General features: G+C 31.5%; 1 protein-coding gene across 1 annotated transcript in view; it reads left to right on the top strand.

Annotated features, from left to right (window-relative positions):
- The window catches only part of LOC111635493 (UDP-N-acetylglucosamine--peptide N-acetylglucosaminyltransferase 110 kDa subunit-like), a 59531-nt gene extending 50222 nt beyond the window's left edge, over positions 1-9309 (top strand). Inside the window, exons 18-20 of the mRNA XM_023380465.1 lie at positions 6667-6819; positions 6907-7283; positions 8425-9309. Of these exons, the coding sequence (XP_023236233.1) occupies positions 6667-6819; positions 6907-7283; positions 8425-8575 (681 nt within the window). The 3' untranslated portion in view covers positions 8576-9309. The remainder of the gene's footprint in view (positions 1-6666; positions 6820-6906; positions 7284-8424) is intronic.
- The last annotated feature ends 4196 nt before the right edge of the window (positions 9310-13505 follow it).

Here is a 13505-nt window from a genome sequence, read left to right as displayed (position 1 = left end):
TTATTATAAAATTGTAAGTTACTTATCAAATGCGTTTAGCCAAAGTGAAGGTGCTTTGGCATCCTCAGTGATGATACAATTCAATCTGCATGGAGTGTATTTATAGTTCACAAATCTATCCCAGTAAGCATCAACATTAATGCCATTATTTAAATTAATATTATTTATATTATCTTAATTTATTATTGAAAAATGTCCTTTAATTTTTCTTCTAATACTATTCTTCTCTTTAAATAAACTTGTACATTATCAGTAGTGATGTTAAAATTTGCTTAACCATAATGACATATCTCAAGTCAATAAACTTATATACAGAACTCTAGAACATACAACAGAACAAGTATGACATATGTTGCCAGGTCTTTTAGATCTTAATAACTTGCTTAGCACTTTTTGGCTTACCTAGGCCCTTGTGCCACAGAAACCCCAAAACCAATCAACCATCATCAGAAAAAATAAGTGAATATGCTTATAAACTACAAGAAAACATTCAGTTTGAAATAGAATCTGAAAAAGGTAAAGAAATTATTTGGATATAAGAATTAGAAGAGTAGATGAAAAATATCAATTTTGTAGGTATGAAAAGTATGTAATGTTAAAAATTATATTAATTATAAATCATATTGTCTGCTAAGGAAAATGCTTATAATGGAAATAAAATATCAAGAACTATGTTTAAAAAAGATAGAAAATGAAATAGAACAAATATTTAATAGGATATCTATTTAACAAATATTTAAGAACCTTTTTTAAAAAAATGATGTGATAAGTAAAATAAAATCATAGTATTTTCAATATTTTTAGCTTCCATATATAAAATTTATTTGAAAAATATAAGAGTGAATTTANAATAGTATTTTTTTTTTTAAACAGAATGTTTGTTATCTGTATTGATGATACAATTTGCTTCACTACAATGTAAATACCATGATGGCATCATAATACCTAATCTGATAGCTGCCCGATGCTCTTTTACTCTTTTTTGAATAATGTTTTCTTTTCTCCTATATAATATTTAGTTTGATTTTTACAAGTACAAAATATCCTGTAAATGATCAATTATTTATTGTGACATCATCACAATGCTGGGTTGTAATTTTTAATTCATTTAATTTAAAATATATGCACTCCACCTCAAATTAGTACTGTAGTGTCTTGCCCTTGTACTGTACATCATATTTTTCCTTTAACAATAGAGCTGTGATGGTCATCTATTAACTGCTTTCAGCTGGAAAAGTTTTTAATTGAAATAATGAAGTGTATTTCAATTCAAAACTTTCCCAGTTTGTATATAGTTGATCAGGACCTTCTGCCCTTAAGGTTTCCATATCTGGTCTTCTCTCTTATCTATCTAACTTTGTTCTTGAGGTTAAGGAAAGACCAACAGACAACATGGGAATTTATAGATCCCAACTATTCCGTTTTTTACTTTTTTTATGTAGTAATCTTGATACTCTATTCTTTTTAAAAAGAGCCAATGGTATGGGAAATTTATTAAATTCACCCTTATAATTTTCAAATGTACTTTTATATATGGAAACTGGAAATATTGTAAAAAACTGTTTTATTTTACTTAAGTATGTTTTACATAATTTAATCATACCATTTTTTTTTTAAAAAAAGGTTCTTAGGATATTCATTTAACAAATGTTTATTAAATGTTTGTTCTATTTCATTTTCTATATATATATATATTTTTAATTTAGTTCTTGATAATATTTTCTTTATTGTATTTTTATATTTATTATAATAAAAGTGATTATGAAACTAAAATTCTTAATAATAACAATACTTTGACTGCTATATATTTGAACACAGTAGATTATTGATTTAAAACACTTCAACTTAGTGGACAAAAAAATTTATCCTGAAGGAAAATGAATTTTTTTTTGTGAGTTTGTTAGTAATGTATATCTTTCAAACATATTTCATTTAATGGACTTTCAGCATTAGCAAACATTCTTTTTCCAATTAGTCCAATAAATTGAGGACTTGCTGTATCTCAGCTTATAAAATGATATTTTTATATTATTTTATGATGATTATAACTTTATGAAATATTTTAGAGCATAATGTCGAAGAGTCCTTCAGCAAATGGTCAATCTCCTACTGAAAGTGAGCAGTTTGATAGAGATTTGCAAGAAGTAATGGAAACTGCACCCACGCTTAATGAAAGCAACGAAGTTGTTCATACTGGGTCTGTCTCACAGACATCTAAATCTGATGCTGTGACTCCTCCCTCACAGCCAGCTGTCCGTCCGACTTCTCTTCCAGCAAATACATTACGAAGATCTTGGGTACCGCAAGGTATTATTTGATATTTTTGTATTAGTTTATTTTCAGAATTGTTTACTTGATAAATTTTGTTTTGTAAATCAGAGAACTAATCAAGCACATTAAAATTAATTATAAAGAAAATCCATGTAATATAGTTTTATTTAAAGATATTGAGATGATTTAAAATATTTTAATAATTATAATTTTGTTTCTAGTAAAAGCTAAACTATGGTTAAATTTANCTACGTTTACAACCCTCACCCAATCAGTGAGCACACACCACAAAAGGGTGATTTTCCGACATGAACGAAAATTTTACATACACGGATCCATAATCTGATACGAGATAAACCGAAATAAGACATTACATTTGTGTACAATACAATTAGTGCTGTAGCACTACACTAGTAAAAGCTAAACTATGGTTAAATTTATATTGCTGTTTTTAATTTATTATTGTTCATTTTATTTAACCTCTTTTCAAAATTTAAATAATTCAGTAAAAGGTTGATGAACATATAGGAATTTTAATATTTTTGTAATTTTTACTGTTAATGAATCTAGTTTATTTACAAATGCAAATTGTATATATTTATTTAACTTTAGCAAGATTGGTTAATCATTTATTTTAGCTAAATAAATAAATAAATAAATAAATGATTAACCAATCTAAAGTATTTTATTATAACATTAGCATATTTTACATCAATTAAAAATATATAGATGGAAATTACAGATCACTAAAATTTAAAATGAAATTTAATCTGAAAATCAATAAATTGTGATTAATGATTTTTCTGAAGGATTCTCTGAAAAAAAAAAAGGATAGTTAAAATTTTATGATACAATATTTAATCTTTAACATTGGTTCAGTTATAATATATGCTGAATCAGAAAATATTTAAAGAAATAAACAATAATTTTTAGACATGAAGATAGGCCTACAACATTTAAAATCAAAATTATTTAAAATAATCATTTTGATGTTAACTGTTGTATTGGAGGTGCAAATATGCATAAGTGATGCTGTGAAGGGTCAAAAACTGTAAAATGTAGAATTGATAAAACAAAAATATATGAATCTAAGAATTAGTCAAAATGTAAAAAATTCAGATTAAAAATATTAGCAAGGTTGTGGCCAAAGTTTTCATCTCTAAAACATGAACATCGAATGTCTAGTGCCGCTTTCAAGATAGCGGTGCTTGATGTTCAATGTTCACATTTTACAGATGATAACTTCAGCTACAACCTCACTATTAACTTGAGACCATTATTTGGCAAATCATCATAAAAAATGCTATCAATTTTAATTTGCTTTAAATTTTATTATTTAGGATGTGATGAAAAATGAGAACAGTTAACAATTAAGAGTCACTAGACCATTCATCTATTCATCATAAACTTGAAAGATTTATTTAAAAGAAGAATACGTTTGAATAGGCTGACTTTATTGAATTAAAACTTTGAAACACTTTTTTTTTTTTTTTTTTTTTTACAATTATGGCTACATATATCATATTTCAAACTTTTTTTTATGAGTTGGAAATAAAAGGGGGTTTTCCTTTNGATTTATTGACCCTTCTATCCAATATTGTTTCTGTTGATAATTTCTCCGATACTGTGACCCTTCAATCTCATGACATCGTGTCTATAACACATTTTCAACAGAGAATAGGCTGTATTCAACTCAATTTTTTAAGAGGGTAGGCTACGTGACCAGGCTCAGACCTCCTTTTATACTGATTCATATATTCTGTTTATTTTTTAGTAAAGATTTTGTCTTTTACTTATAAAATGGAAAGTTAAACAAATATATACATTATTCTGCTAATTTTTTAATATAAATCTAGTGTAGCAGTTAATTTGTACAAAAATTTAAACTTAAAAAACTAAATTTTCTTACCACTTTTATATGAAAATCACACTGTAATGTGAGCAGCAATAACTGCAATTACAGTAATAATAGTGAAGAATATTGTAATACTTGTTAGTTAGTAATAATATAGTAATGGCACTTAATTCTTAGCTAAATGCTTTTATCATGCAGAAAAAAGGTTTGAATTATATATTAACTAAGGCTCAACTGCGATAAAAAGCATGCTGCATAGGGAATAAAAGCAATTTTTACTACTGTATCTTTCTTTTCTTACTTCCATGCATCTTTCTGATTTTTAAAAAAAAATCTTTAAGTGCTATACTTAATCCGCAATTTCTAGTAGAAATCATTCAATATTCAAAACTGAATTTATTCAATCAAAGAAATGTACTACGCATTTTTTGATGAAAGGAAAATGGATCTAGACCTTTCAACTTCATAAAGAAAAATCTATTCTGCTTGAAAACATCTAAAGTCGATTTTTTTCCATATATAAAATTTATTTAAGTTAGGAAAAATTCTAAATGCATTTTTATTCTAGAAAAATTTTTTAAAGGAAAATGGATCTAGACCTTTCAACTTCATAAAGAAAAATCTATTCTGCTTGAAAACATCTAAAGTCGATTTTCTTCCATATATAAAATTTATTTGAAAAATATAAGAGTGAATTTAATAAATTTCCCATATCTTTGGCTCCTCAAAAAAAAAAGATTATCAGGATTGCTGTTGTTTCTTTTTCATGTATTGATAGTAAAGCATTTTAAAGCAACTGGAGTAGTTTACAAGATGTTTTTTACTTGTGAAAACCAAACTAAATATTATGTACGCAAAACAAAAATAGTACTCGAAAAAAGAGCATTGAGCAACTATCAGATTAAATATTATGATGTCATGTATTTACATTGTAGTGAAGCAAATTGTAACATCAGTGCAGATAATATAAAAGTTGTTGAAAGAATACTATTAGAAGAAAAATTAAAGAACGTTTTTTAATAATAAAGATAATACAGGTATACCTCGACTTATGTCGTTTCGAGTTACATCGTTCCCGATTATACGTCGTTTGTCAAAAAAGTATACGAAAAAATAAAAATCAAGTTTAAGTCATTTTATTTGACTTTACGTCCGTCCGCCACAAATATTGAAGTCGTAATATCACTAGAAAAGCATTTAAAGCACATAAAATCATATTAAAATATACACATTTACAAGTATGTACTGTATTTACGGTACAGTACATGCATTCGTAAATTTAGATTACTTTTTTTCCGTACTATATTAAAAACTAAAATTTATTTGTTTGTAAGCTTAAAATAGATTCTTATTAACCATATATTATTAAAAATGCATTAATAAATAAAATACAGAACTGGAAATAGTAATTTATAGTTTAGCTTAGTGACAAGTAGATTCGGAGACAAGTAAATTCGACTTACGTCGTTTTTCGACTTAAGTCGTTTTCCTGGAACCAATTACCGACGTAAGGCGAGGTATACCTGTATAAACAATGGCATTAATGTTGATGCATATGGATTGAATTGTATTATAGGTGAAGAGGCTGAAGCATTATTACTTTGGCAAAGTGCATTATATAGATAGCTTATTGTATGATGAAATGTAAGAATTAAAATAACACTTTCTTGATTTAAGTGTTATTTGAATGTTTTTAACCTTTTTAAAGTTTAAGTTGTCAGTTGTAACCAAAGAACTGTCAACACCAATAATTGTTAAACTTCTGCATTCGTGCTTTATCAATTGACAGTTTACCACACTTTCAAAAACTTAAAATCTAATCCGACCTTTCTTAAATAGTTCATATTTGGTAGACTGCTTCACTTTATTCCATGGTTTTTTGTGAATCTTATTGCATCAAGAATGTTTAATTTTGGTTTAGCTTTGGAATTTTTGCTGGATGCAAACTTTTTATTAGTTTATGCACCACACATTTAAAATGTGTTTTTAAATTCTTTAATAATTCCCAAATTGAGAGGTTGCAAATAACTAGTACAATTTGGAGGTAATAACCTGAGGAATATTTCTCAGGTTCATTTGAGGTGAATGGCTTGGACGTTAACCAGAAATAAAATTTTTGTTGTGAATGGATTTTTGGTTAAGAAGTTTCTCCTTTGTTTAATAGTGATTTGATTATTTTGGTGAATATATAGATGTATTTGCTTTCAATTTAATATAAATTTTTGATTTAGAATTTGTATTATCAAGTTCCAATTTGTTTTGTATAATGATTTTAAATAAAAACTTTTGGGAAAGAAATTCTTATGACACAAATTTTATCTATTTGCTATTAAGTTCACAAGAAACTGATGTAATAAGAAATAAGTTAAATAGAATTTGACAAAAGAACATAATGATATGGGTAAACTGGATATTCTTCACTAACCAATTTTTATCTATATATCAATAATTTAATTAATTTTAATTTCATATTTAAAAAAATTAAAGTAATAAATGACTAGTCTAATGATATTTATGTGTAATTCAATTTGTGATTATAGATTAACAATAAAGCTGCAACTGGTGAGGAAGCTCCAAAAAGTATATTGGTCACTTCCAGACAGCAGTATGGATTACCTGAAGATGCAATTGTATATTGTAATTTCAACCAGTTGTACAAAATTGATCCTGCTACACTGCAAACATGGGCCAATGTGAGTTTTTTTTATTTGAAACTAAGTTGTAGATTTTAATAAGTATAATTTTATGTACACACTTAATTTGTGCACTTTCCTCCATAGATTTTAAAACGGGTGCCAAACAGTGTCTTGTGGCTTTTGCGATTTCCTGCCGTTGGTGAACCAAACATCCTTTCGTCAGCAGCACAGATGGGAGTGCCACACAACAGAATCATATTTTCCAACGTAGCGGCCAAAGAGGAACATGTGAGACGGGGTCAGTTAGCAGATGTGTGTTTGGACACTCCTCTCTGCAACGGACACACTACCGGAATGGATGTTCTATGGGCAGGCACACCAATGCTGACTCTATCAGGCGAAACTTTAGCTTCTAGAGTTGCCTCTTCTCAGTTAACATGTCTAGGTGTACCAGAATTAATTGCTAGATCAAGGCAAGAATATGAAGACATTGCTGTAAGATTAGGAACCAATAAAGAATAGTAAGTAACTTTTATTTTGCACTAAATAAGCATACCAGACAAAAATTAGTTGCCCCTAATAGAAGTGACAGTAGGTAGTTGTTACCGATTGCACAGAGAATTCTATGAGAGAATTGTTGGGAGGTCATGGATGTTGTCTACAAGGTCATTTCTCCTTGTGAAGCAGTGAAGAGCAATGTGAGTGTTGAATTGTCTACATTATAATCGTACAGCAGATGTTACCAAGTGGCAAAAAGAACCCATTACGTTTGGCCACAGACACAGTTAATGAAGCTGCCCAATTTGTTGGTGTGTCAAAGCATACTGTCCAGTGGGTCTAATATGATGAATTTTGAATCATTACAATCTTCTATATGATCAATGTGACAAAGACTATGCAAACTTAATACATATCAATTAGTATAAAGTTAATATCTCCCAATAGAAACATAGATCAGATTACACTTAAATTTAGATTCTGCTTCTATAGTTAGTTGTCTTTAGTTCACTGATTTTATAATTTTGTTTTGCATGATACCTAACTTCTCTCAATGCTTTCTTCTAATATGAATTGATCAAAAACAAACAGAATAAAATCTTGCCATATATAGCCATTTAGTACGTGAAGTAAAAAAATTCAGTTTTAACATCTTGTTTTGTTAAATAAGCTTTGATTCTTGCTTTCCATTGGAATAACAGAAAAGGTTGTTTATGCTAATACAGTTTGCCATATACAGGAAACAGATATTACACAAATAACTGAAGATCATAGTTGAAAGAAGCTTGTCAAAATTGGTTCCATTGTAGTTAGATTAATTTTTTTCCTGCATTCCATTCTTTAAGTTCTCATATAGGCAGTAAGTTATCAATTGTGATAGTAGGTCATAGTTGATCATAAAAAAGAAACTTCATGTTATAACAAAGTATCATAATGTGGTACTTAAAATTGATTGCAGTGTAAAGACAATGATAACATTGAATTTTGCAGAAAGCTTAAATTATTAGTTTAAACATCTTTAGAGTTGCATATTTTAAGTGTCTCCAATACTTTTGTTGGGGAGATTTACTATTTGAAATTATTTAATGTATAAAAATACTTGTAAATTTTTATAAACTAACTATTAATGAATAAGACAGATCTAAAATGTTTTATTCTTTCCAGCCTCAAGGCCATCCGAGCCAAAGTGTGGCGTGCCAGGACGGAGAGCCCTCTATTTAACGTGAAAACCTACGCTTCGAATCTGGAACAGCTCTTCTACAAAATGTGGTTGAGATACGAGAAGTCGGAAAAACCCGATCACATCACGGAATAAATCATTTGTATCATAACATTACCTATTATTATAAAGCAATCGAAGCTCTGTCATTCCTTTCAAATGTTGCCACGAAAATATCGGCTGCTCGAAAGTGCCCATTCTAATAATTATTTTCTTTGTGATTATCATATTACACGAATTGATTGTGTACATTGAGTTTAATAAGGAACGTAAGGAACAGTCTTTCAAGATTTTGTAAACAATTATAACCCTCCAATAAGAATTTTCGAGACTTTTATTATTTTTTTTAATTCCAGTTAGATTAAATGGAATGAAATTAAAAACACTCTATATAGCAGTTCTTGTGTACTTTCCATAGATTTTCTTGGCATGGATGTCAAGTTGGTTAAAAAAAAAAGCTTGTGGATAGATTTTAGAAATGCACATCAAACAGTATTGTGTGAAAAAGTTTCCCTTGTATAAATAAATATTTCTTACTTATTCCCCTGAAATATATCTGCAAATTTTTTCCCACCGACGCTCGGTTGTTTTTTACGTTGGTTTATGGTGTTAATTAGCTAACTAAATTTTTCTTATAAAACGAAATAGTGAGTTCAGACGGCGTCAAAGTACAATGTTTTGTTTGCCCAGGTCAAAGAAGGAACGTTCTTTGGTTATTAGTGTCCCAGGGTAAGAATGGATTTCGAGGAAAATAGTACGGTGTTTATGTATACTGTATATGTTTTACTTCATTACGAAGTGTTAAATTAGAAAAAATTACATATTTGAAATTTCTGACATTTTTCAACAGATCTTGAGATTGAAAAAAGCACTGACTGTATCATAGAATAAAAAACGGAAATTCAAACGTGTTTGCTTACTACTGTGCTCGTTTCTTAGTTACAGTGACGGAATGATACAGGTCAGCACATCGACTCATTCTATCGTCGCCGCATACTATCTTGAAACCGAAAATGTTTTTGTAAGTGCGACTAAGTGTTTAAGTTGAAATTTAAATTAATTTGCCTTATACTTAAAATAAATATCGTAAATAGGAACTACTTTTTTATGCCCAGGATAGTGATTTATTAAAATACGCAAGCGCAGAACATTTTTGATTTCAAGATGGACTGCGAATATAGGAAAAGTTAATCATTGAGGAAAGTTACGCACCCGTACGGAATTGTCCGATTACTGAAAAATTCTCGACACTGCCGACTGAATCTTTTATTGGCCGATAACAGTAAGCGACTAGTAGTTCCAGTTCGACAGATTTAGAAAGTTAAATGTTTGTCGATTGGGAGCAATCCGTGAGCCAATGTCAACTTTCAAAGCTGTAGTCAGTGGATTTATCAAAGTATTTCCTCCATCTCCCATTGAGTAGAGGCTTCGAAAGAATTGATGTATGAAATGAGATAGCATACATGGATTTATATATTCGTCGGGCAGATTACAAATATACTGTAAAGTTTTTTTTTTTAATTTAAGTGATTGGCTAGTATTTCGATCCTGAACGCGCGTTCTGATTGACTATAATGAATGGCCACCGATAAACGTATTCAATGCCTCAACTGTTGCAGAACAGTAGAGTATTTTTCTGCTGAGCGGTACTTTCGAACGTGATCTGATGTCACGGTTAGTACCGGAATTCATTTATGGTACTAAATGACACCAATGACAATTAATGCGACATCAAAGCATTAATTAATAACGGTGAACAACGTTAGTGTTTGACGTCACGCTTGATCGTCAGCTAAAGGATGATAGGTACTAGTTACTGTTGTCAGTTGTAACGGTTGAGTCTGCCGAAGACAGTCAATGCGAATACTTGAGTTATCGGTCGGTCCGGCTGTAATTTGACTGCATGTCAGCTAATGCCACCAGAGTGCCTTAAAGTCGATACCAGAGTATCCTATAAAAAGCACACTTGTATCCTTGTTAGTACTGTATGTCAGAAATGTAGGTAAGAGAACTGGTTACATTACGAAATTATTAAAATGCAGTATTTGCAAAGTATAAAGCTTAAACTTTCCAGAAGAAATTAACATCTAAGACTCAAAAAAGAAAACAATGAAGCTGGAGCCAAGAATTTTTTCCTGCTCCCAAAGGTCTAATAGAGAACTTATGGTGTAACATTGGATTTCTAAACGAACTTCATTTTACTTATACAGTACTTATTTTAGGACTGGCATTTGTCTATGTACAGTATCACTAAAGAAAGACAAACTGTAAAACTTGGACATGGTGCTTGCATCGGACTGTATTGGCAGCCGAACATTCCTGGACGCATGTTGTAACATATACAGGGCTGTATACAATTCCTGGAGCCTCCGCAAAATATTGTATTTATACGAGCGAACTCATTCGATTTTATGAGCATAGATTTTAAGTGCTTGCTTGAACTGTATGGGAATTTTTAATCTTTTGAAGGAAAAACTTCCCAAGATGCCCTAGATAAAACTATCGAATGGCTTGCAAATCCTGTGTTAAAATTTTCAGTATACTTACCTGTTTGAAGGTTTCTGAACGCCAAGCATGCATCAACAACACAGCCACAGACACTTGTCAAAGTACAAAGTACCTCTCATGTACAGTATAGTACCTAAAGACCGAATCATCAAGCCGACGAGGGAAGTAGAATGACCGTTTCGCCGAATTGTCTGCCATCTAGATTGTTCAGTTGTGTATGTCTGAGGTGCTGTTGAGACAATGGATATGTTAAGACGCGCACATGGTGGGCAGGCTCTACATACCATCAGGAAAGATGATCTTAGAACAAGCAAGCACGAACAACTGTAACGGCACCTTTGTCCACCATCCAGGGACAGGTGGAAGCATGTCCGTCCATTGACAGGCGACTAAGAGGTAAATATGCATGTGCAACAAGTTTCTAAGTGTCCCGCCATTAGCATCCAACTCTGTTCGTTTCGTTTATAATGGTTCCTTGATAGAAAAGCGTGTTCTATTGCGGACTGGCAGTGTATCGTCTTTAATTCCAGTTCTGTTTGTGACGGATGACTGACGTGTTAGTGTGGAGAACCACTGCCGAGCACTTTAGACCCTGTACACACTAGGCGTTTTTCAACGCGCGTTTAAAAGAACCAAGAGTTCTATGTAGCCGTACACACTCAAAAGCCAAGCGCGCGTTAAACGCGCGTTTTGCGAGCGCTTATAGATTTTTGTTAAAACGCGCGTTTTGCGAGCGCTTTACGGGCGCTTTGAGATATATGTGCTGCCATGTTACCGTACATGCGATCGCGCGTTTTGCGGGCGTCAGCCNGTCTTTTTTTTTTTTTTTATGGACCATTGGAGCTTGAAAAACAACCTATGTATAAAAGTATTTGGGTAAATGCCTGGAGCTCCTTTTAGGCTGTGTACACACTAGGCGTTTTTCAACGCGTGTTAAACGCGCGCTTTTAAACGCACGTTTAACGCGCGTTGAAAAACGCCTAGTGTGTACAGGGCCTTAATCTTACCTTTACTATTGGATGGCACACTACCCTCACTACTAGCGTACCGAGTCGGGAAAGCCGCCTCGTATGGCAGTCACCCCTACTAATAGCAGTCAATGGCACAGCGATACGTACAGGAAATCCTACACTCTCGTGTGTCCACTTTTATGGCAGAGCTGCAAACAGCCATTTTCCGATAAGTCAAATAGGATGTATCTTAAATACTTCCGTACAATTTAGTGCGTAATCCAAGAGTACCCGTGGGGAGTATTGATGCGAAAATTTGTTCCAAAATCTAATGATATTAAAATCTTTTGATAATTAATAGCATTGGGATTAAGATGTAGAAAATTTAATTTGATTTGGTTTGATAGGATACGATAACGTATGAGCAATTTCACTTGACAATCTCCAGGGGTCACGACGATATGCTAAATCCTAGCGAACCCTGGACCAACCAGCGTACAGTGATTTTATCCAGTCGGCCTGGACCGAGTGGATAAAGTCGGATGTAAAGTGGATATAGCCTTTTTTTATTTATGATTTCAAAATACGTCTTCAGTAGAGATATTTTAACTGCAAACTGTACCAAATGGAAAGGAATAGTGGTTTTACTTATCCTCTTCATTAGATCTAGCTCAACAGACATCTGGAAATTAACCACTCTCGGCATCCTTCTTAAATATTAACCAGGTGGCGCGATTTCAGGTTACCAGCGATACATTAACCGTCCCGCATAAGGCTAATGTCTTTCATTATTAAAAAAAATTGAATCGTCCATCACGCGGCATCGTTTCTGTTCGGTCCAAATTGTCAGAGATTGCTACGACTCTCGCCTTCAACGTGTCCGTAGACAACTTTACGAATAAACTCAATACAGATTTTAAAACGTTCTCACATAAATTTACTCTAGCATCATCTTGCGAATAAATAAAATTTAACAAAACCTGAATTTTCCTCGTTATTTCCTTATTTTTATACGCGTTAAAATTGCCCAATCGGTTGTATTATTGAATTTATTTTGTTAGAAACTACGCAAATATTTTTAAAATTATTAATAAAATTCAAAATAAATCGTCCAGTTTCTAGTATTAGTTCATTTATGCCAAAGACTTAACTATAACCGAGCATTTTTTTTCTGTTTACAGTTAATCGTAAACGTGATTATATTCGAGTATTGCTAGAGATTTTAATCACGAATTAATGATTGTGTAACAAGAATATTTAATTACTTAAATGAAAATTATACTTTGCTAGAACGGTTCGTATCCCAGGACGTCATTTATCGCTATTACGTGTCGGATTATAAATTCAAATTGTAATTGCAATTATCCAAAACGATAGTCCAAGTTACCGAATCCGCATAAGAATACATTGTTACCGAATAGCGCAGCCTTTCCTCCCTTTCTAATTACATTGACACTATTAAGTCTGCTTTATCGCTTAAGATGCGTTACGCGTTACTCGCCTGGGTCGCGACGTTTCTGCGAAAATGGTGTTTTATGTTACGTAATCGATAGTAACTATAAAGAGAA

Source organism: Centruroides sculpturatus, unplaced genomic scaffold (genome assembly GCF_000671375.1).
Source record: "Centruroides sculpturatus isolate CEXI.00-Female unplaced genomic scaffold, Cexi_2.0 scaffold845, whole genome shotgun sequence".
Taxonomy (NCBI): domain Eukaryota; kingdom Metazoa; phylum Arthropoda; class Arachnida; order Scorpiones; family Buthidae; genus Centruroides; species Centruroides sculpturatus.
This window is presented reverse-complemented; position numbering and strand designations above follow the sequence as displayed.